This window comes from Capra hircus, chromosome 10, assembly GCF_001704415.2.
Source record: "Capra hircus breed San Clemente chromosome 10, ASM170441v1, whole genome shotgun sequence".
In the NCBI taxonomy this organism is placed as follows: Eukaryota; Metazoa; Chordata; class Mammalia; order Artiodactyla; family Bovidae; genus Capra; species Capra hircus.
Genome location: NC_030817.1, coordinates 142,971 through 150,134, shown reverse-complemented (window position 1 = coordinate 150,134; position 7,164 = coordinate 142,971). Strand labels below are relative to the sequence as shown.

Genomic DNA, 7,164 nt, shown 5'->3' with positions numbered 1-7,164 from the left:
ACTCCCTTCAACTGCACACCAGGGTGGTTTCCAAGACCTCTGCCACTCTCGGCCCCCAGGTTCACTTCCTCTTCCGGGTATTCCACTCCAGAAATGATCCTTGGACTCAGCCACCAGGTAACGTCAGCTCCTTTTTATCTTATCTATGGAGAAGGAGTTTTCTTAACGAGTCTTTGTAACACTGACACCCTCTTAGAATCTATAGGTCTAACTTCTTTGTTTGAGTCCACAGAAGATGCAACCCAAATTCATACTTAAATTGTCCAGTCCTCTATCTTCCGAGCGTCTGAAGCGCAAATGACGTCAATATCAGGCCAGTCTGTAACCTCAGCCTTTGTTTCCCTAACCCTAAAAATATAACGAGGTAATTCCTACATCCTAGGGTTTATTCACGTACTCCCTCACATGTTCAGCCGTTCCTTCCTTCAAGAGTTTAAGCAGCCACTCATCTGTACACTCACTCGTTCGGTTCATCAAGTACCTAGTCCCTGCCAACCACCATTCTAGTGTGCTAAGTCGCAGGGAGTCAAGTTCCTCGAGGCGGTAGATACTCTAATGCTCTAGGCAGTTACTGCTTTTAGAAGAGTTTTTACTATCAGTGGTCATTTCTCCACAAACCATCAATTACTTAAATTACAACGGCAAGATACGGACCAGAGTTTCTTGGCACAGACGTTCCGAAATGCCTTTCCATTTTGGAAAATATTCCGGAAGCAAGAAGGTCCTCCTCCCTGCCAGACGGTTCTCCGGGCTGGCACCATGACGCCTTGAGGTTCCTGGAAACTTTTCTTGCCCAGGGACTCCAGAGGACGTGCAATGTATTTCTGGGCTGGAATTGCGAACCGAGTTCTGCCCAGTACCGTTCGGCCTCTGTCCTTAGCCTGAACAGTTCTATGCTTCAGTTTTCCCGACTGAAAACCAGGTGCCAGGCTCCTCACCGGCTGTGGCACGCAAGCTACGCGAGTCCCTTAGCCTTCCCGGTGCTGTTCCGAAAAGCGAGGGTTCGTCCACACTGAAGTTCTGGGGTGAGCGGGTCGCGCCCCAAGCTTGGGCGCGCCCCCCAGATAAGAGGGCGCTGATGTACAGGCAGCGAAGGCACCGAGCCCAACCCTGCCTTCCTAAGCATCATGAGACGTACTAGAAAATGAAACTGAAAACGGGGAGCTTGTTTCTAACCTGCCCCGGCCTAGTTCGCTCGGAGACTTGTGACGGCCCGGCGGGCAGGCTTCCGATTGGCTGCCTGAATGCGGAGTATAAAGGCGAGCGCGGCACCCGGCCGCTCACTCCGCCACCCGCGCAGCTGCTGCCAGGATGGCTGGCTTCGCGGCCTTGGTCCTTCTCGGGCTGCTGTCGCTGTCTGGACTGGACGCCATCCAGCGTGAGTGTCCTCTCCTCTCTCCCCTCTTCCGCCAGCCCGTCCTGTCCCGATCACACCCACTTGGCACCCTGGGCACTAACTCTGTCCACCCCGGTCCCGCTCCCAAGTTTTCCATCCCAGCTCCGTGGAGGAGCAGCCGGCTTCGTCTCGGGCAGTGGAAGCGGCGGGGTGCGCGGGGAGTGGGGAGAGGGTGCGACCTCAGGTCGCCAGCTTCCCCGGGATGTGGGGAGGGAGCCCCTGGCTCGGCCGGACGGTACCGCGCGGGTCGGGACGGAGTTCCTGGGTGCGGATGTGGTTCAGGGCGGGCGAGGTGGGGGAGGGATTCTCTTCCGCTGCTTCGCGGGGCTCTGGCTGCCCCCGCGCATCTCGTGCTGGGGGCGGGCTGGCGGGTCCCAGAGGGCAGGGTTGGGGGCTGCGAACGGGTGGAGACAACGCGTGGGCTTTGGGGGAGTCGCCGCCAGGGTATGTCGGCCAGCTGGCATCCTGAGGGCCTGGAGCTTCCAGCAGGAGCCGGGCAGGTTCATCTGCCCCTCTGTACTTTTCCCCAAATAAGGGACCAAACCAGAACGAGGAATTTTCGGAGACTTTGGTGGAATGCCTTGAGGTTTAACAAACCAATGCTCGTCGTTAATTCTCTTGTTCTCCTTACACTTCGCTTTTAATAACAAGCATAGAGGTCCCCGTTTACAGCTGTCTGTCCCGCTCTGTGTGCTGTGACATTTAATTGTGAAAGGGGTCTGCGATGTAAATACGGTGCCCTATCATCAGGGTGTCACAAATGAGGAAATGGAGGCTGAAAAGTTGAAACAAGTTAATCCCGCCAGGGGCTCAGTGGCAGACAGTAGAGCCTGACCAGAGCCTTTGGCCCGGTGGTGCGCCCCTTGGGCAGTCACTGGTACGTTTTCCACAATCTTCTGGGGTGAGATTCTAGGGAGCAGGCTGGGCAGCCGTGGGCCTCTGTGACCTTTGTTCGCAAAGGGCTTCCTCCTTTGGCTCCTTGCCTGGTTCTTTCCAATATGAAGTGTCTCTCTGCTTTCAGTTTTGAGTAAGTGAAGGTTTATCAGTCAGAAAGGTTGTAAAACTAGGGCTGAATAATCGACACACTTACCCAGGTTGTCAGGGACGCTGTGTTCAGATACCTTCTAAATACACCGAAGCTCAGATTTCTCTTTCATGTGAAAATGGAGTTTAAAATGTATTTGCCAAAAAAACACATGATGTCTGTATTATCACTATTGATATTTTGTTGTGGCCATAGAATTCTTTCAAAAAATAACAAGCAGATATTAAAAAGTATGTTCATTAGAAAATTTCCAAGAGAATACATGCCTGGAAAATACACAGGGGATTTCTAGAAGACATACAAATAACATGTAAGTGTGATTCACTTTGGGAGGGGGGGGATCTATTTTCTGCTCTTTCCCTGTGTAGGTTTTATTTCAGTCTGGGCGTAAATTTTCAGTTAAACTACAGAAGCTAAAATAACTCTTCCCCAAAATGCAGAAGCAGTAAGTGGCCGAAGCCAGATTCAAACCCAGACCTGTCGGATACACCTCCTCCTTTTGGAAATCACTACTGTGATACCCTTGCAAACCCACCCCCCGGCACAATCTGCCTAGCTCCCTCAAAGGGAGGATTCCAGGTGGGATGAACCTGTGCTGTTGGATGTATTATGGTCTAGTTATTAGATCCACCTGCAATGGGGGAGACCTGGGTTCGATCCCTGGGTTGGAAAGATCCCCTGGAGAAGAGAAAGGCTACCCACTCCAGTATTCTGGCCTGGAGAATTCCATGGACTCGATAGTCCATGGGGTCGCAAGGAGTCGGACATGACTGAGCAACTTAACTGTCACTTATTAGAAGCTCAAATGTAACTAAAGGTTTAAATAGAGGTAAACAGAGGTGTAAATAGAGGTTTCTGATTTATCTTCACTTTGAACGTTGGAAAAATACCAGGGCTTCATAGTATTTCCAGTCTAGCTCTTAGTGGGACTAGGGATCTTTTCTTTGATGATTGGAAGAGTCTACAGAGATACATCCAGTCACAGTGGCCTGGACTCCTCCTCCTCTGTGCCTCCTGGACATAGAGGATGAACTGACCTTTGTAATCATGTCCCCTGAGTGCATTTGTGTATAAGTGCATTATATACATATATTTATATCGGTCTGTAAGTTTAGCAGCATTAACAGTTCACTTAGAAAATGTAGATACAGAGCTTATAATACTTTCTTCCACATCCTCATGGAGGGTCTAAATGTGCGTCTCATTTTGGAATCCACCTGTCCTGTAGCAATGTGTAATATTCTCAGCCTGGCAGATGTGGAAGTCACTTGACCGTGCTCATTAAAAACGCAGCTCCCACCGTCCCATGCATTACGCCACTTGGTCCTGATGGAGAGTCTGATCTTTCCCATTTGCCGCAGTCCTCACTCCCCTGTTGTTCTCACCCAGCTCCTGTGGGTGTTTCCCTTTTGCTTCTTTCTTGTCTGGCTCATGAATCAGGTACACGTTCTGATAGAGGTTTGTCACGTAAACTCTAGACATGGTGAACAGCTTGTGTTCTGTGGAAATACACTGTGGGTGGACTCTGTTAGGAACCTGAGCAAGGAGGTAATGATGATTACACCTGCCGTTTACCAGGCAGCTGCGCTGTGCAGGGCTCTGTACTAGGCACCTGCTGAGAAGTCTGGTGGGTGTGCATCTAGACAGGAGACCAGGAAGAAAGCAGCAAATGTGAGGAAAATAACTGGCGGGGCTGAAACAGGGTATAATATGGGAGTCTTTTGATGTGGCCACTCTGGAGGGTGTGTGAAGTGAGAAATGAAGCCCGATCAGTCGACTGGGGCCAAATCATGTAGACTCTTGAGCGATACAGATTCTATGTGCTGAGGAGCCGTGAAGCCTCTTGAGAGCCTCCACACACAATTCTTAAAAGATACAGCATTGTGTCCGTTGACAGAAAAAGATGTTACCAGAAATCTGCCAGGAAAAGCCTGAAAGGCCTGTGTAGGGGATTATGTGGGAGAAATACTAAGTCGTGGCGTTTCCCACAAACTGGAGGTGGCCTTTTGCAAAAATGGAAGGTCATTTGGCCCGAGGGAAAGAGGAATTGGGAGAAATGGAGGATCCAATATAAACATTTGGTGCCTGATCTAGCTTCAGACCAAAGGAGCCCCAAGTGGAATACTCTGCAATTTCATGTGTCTTTCCCTGCCGCTCCTCAGGTATTCCAGAGGTCCAGGTATACTCAAGACACCCGCCAGAAGATGGAAAGCCAAATTACCTGAACTGCTATGTGTATGGGTTCCATCCACCCCAGATTGAAATCGATTTGCTGAAGAACGGGGAGAAGATTAAATCGGAGCAGTCAGACCTGTCTTTCAGCAAGGACTGGTCTTTCTACCTTCTGTCCCATGCTGAGTTCACTCCCAACAGCAAGGATCAGTACAGCTGCCGAGTGAATCACGTTACTTTAACACAACCCAAGATAGTTAAGTGGGGTAAGTTGTCAAGTTCTTTGGTTAACCACTGACAGTTGTATCTGAGCACAGCCACGGCATAAAGCTGCTTTGATATAAAGACATCTGCATCCTGGGATTATCAGGGAGTGTTACTAAAGCTCTGCGTAGTGGCACCCTCTGAGAGAGCTGGGCACAGTGTGGTCGCTGAGACAGTGGCTTCCCTGCAGTGAGAGCAGGGAGCAGCGGCACTTGCGCAGGCACTCCCAAGGCTTCTTCCCTGTGGCCTCCTCGGCTCTCCTGGCAGCCTCGGGCACACCCAGGACCAAGGAGGGTCTCCGGAAGGCACGGGCCTTGAGTGCAAGCCCTGCTACGGTAGGGCCCTCCAACCCTGGCCTCGTCCAGCTCTCTGGATGGCTTGGGATCTCCGGCTGGTAGGAAATGTCTAGGTTTTTCCTCACAGGCTCTTCTGCCATCTTTGTTCATAACAATTTTAGACTTTTGTAGTAAGCAGCATTTCAGAAATCAAACTTAACTGTTTTCTTTCTCCATGTTCTCTTCCACAGATCGAGACCTCTAAGCAGCACCATCAAGGTGGGTTTCTAACCTTAAGAAACTCTATTGTAATGTCAGTATCCTGGGGACCATTACAGACAGCTCTAATATGATAAGCCTCACAGTCTGGAAGACATTAATCAGGGTAACAATTCAGCAGGCAGAGAAGAATCCCATGGGGTCCCATTCCCTGCCCCTGGGAGCGGGGAAGATGAGGAAGGCCGTGATCCTGGGTGTGACTTTCCCAGCATCACTAACCCTCTAAAGGGAGGACAGAGGAGCTGCAGGTGTGGGGTTACAGGCAGAGGCAGCACCTGCAAGTGTTTGCTCTTGCTGCCATTTCCACGTTGGGTACTTCTGGGCCTTCAAAGGTGAACTGTCCCTCCCTTTGCGTGGCAGCTCTTTGCTAAATAGCCTGAAGAGAAGAGTGACGTGGTTCTGCAGAGACACCATTCCTAAGTGTCTGGGCACTGTAGTTGGGTCTCAAAGCTCCCAGTCCAATAGAGGAGAGAAGTGGAAACAAGACTGTTGTAACTCAGTGTAAAGACACTGTAACAGATGTATTGCAGCTCTAACACCTAACTCTAGCAGCATGGAACAGGGAGGGATTGGACTTCTCTGCCACTTCAGGTGGAGGCCAGAGACAGATAATCCAGCTTTTCTGGGAAATTGTATTACTCAGTGTATCTTGGCATGGAAAACCTATTCACATTTCCTGTTGCACTGTAGGACAGGGAAGTTAATTTGCGAGAGCATCAGAGAGTTTGGCTGACCTGCCCAGCATCACACCAGTTACTAAGTGGTGCAGTTAGGATGTGAACTCTATAACCAGTATCCTTTTCTTTAATGTTGTTAGTGGATCAGTGGGATAAACTAGTAGGTTATGCTCTTTTAATTCATCTGGAAAATCTCCTGCAGCTACTACTGTTACCATGAATGATTTATATACAGCACAAGTTAGATAAGTTTGGTGGTGCTATCTGTAATCTAAATAAAATAAATGTATTTGGTAATAACTCTTTTTTTCCCTCCCCCAGGTCTGACGATGCCTCATTTGGGTTGGACTAATTACAAATCTTGTTTTCTTGCTTTTTAATACTGATACACTTTCATGCTTTGTGCACATAAATTAGAAATTACATTGATGTTACCACAAACATCTTTTAATTGTTCATTGTGCCTGCCTTTCCCTGTAGTTTGGTCTGTGTTGGCAGTATCCTGCAGTGGAGGTGCTATGCCATCATCTTAGAGGTGTGGAGGGAAGAACTCTGATGTTCAACATCAACATCTTGGTCAGGGTGTTTTGCACACAAATTGTAATCAGATAGCTATGCATGTTTAGAGTAAATCCACAATTTGTAATTTTCCTTAGAATTTTGCAAAATGTTGTGACAGATATTTGTCAGAATTATTGGAAATGTGTTATGGTGGATGGCATTTTGTCATATAAAATGATATTTACTTCTTACTTCTGTTGAGACATGGCTATGCCTGTTTTCATTTTATTTTGTTTTACTAATTAAAATGTGGTAAAACTTGATGTGTATAGTATTTATTTTTAGCTCCTCTTCTACTGCCTTCATTCAGACAGGGAAGTGGTCTTCAGATGTTGTTTGGAGAAGAACATAAATTCCTGATGTGTAGGGCTGCTCACAGTGGAAGGAGCATCAGCTATTTGGATTTTACAAATGAGGGAAAGCCTCCCTAAGAAGTTAAATAAGTAGAGGGTCTGTGGTCTGCTGGGAGATCTGGCTTCTGTCTTTTAACCAGAA

The 7,164-nt window shown here is 48.4% G+C and overlaps 1 protein-coding gene across 1 annotated transcript; it reads left to right on the top strand.

Moving 5' to 3' along the window:
* On the top strand, positions 1,249-6,932 carry B2M (beta-2-microglobulin). Its single transcript, XM_018053818.1, has 4 exons — positions 1,249-1,378; positions 4,604-4,879; positions 5,404-5,431; positions 6,430-6,932. Exons 1-3 carry the CDS (start codon positions 1,312-1,314, stop codon positions 5,415-5,417), a joined length of 357 nt encoding a protein of 118 aa, XP_017909307.1. The 5' UTR covers positions 1,249-1,311; the 3' UTR covers positions 5,418-5,431; positions 6,430-6,932.

What these genes read in the sequence shown, in the direction of transcription:
- B2M (XM_018053818.1), top strand. Translation starts at nt 1,312, where the DNA reads ATGGCTGGCTTCGCGGCCTTGGTCCTTCTCGGGCTGCTGTCGCTGTCT. An exon ending in TGGACTGGACGCCATCCAGC is followed by an intron (nt 1,379 to 4,603) that starts GTGAGTGTCCTC and finishes GCCGCTCCTCAG; the next exon opens with GTATTCCAGAGGTCCAGGTA.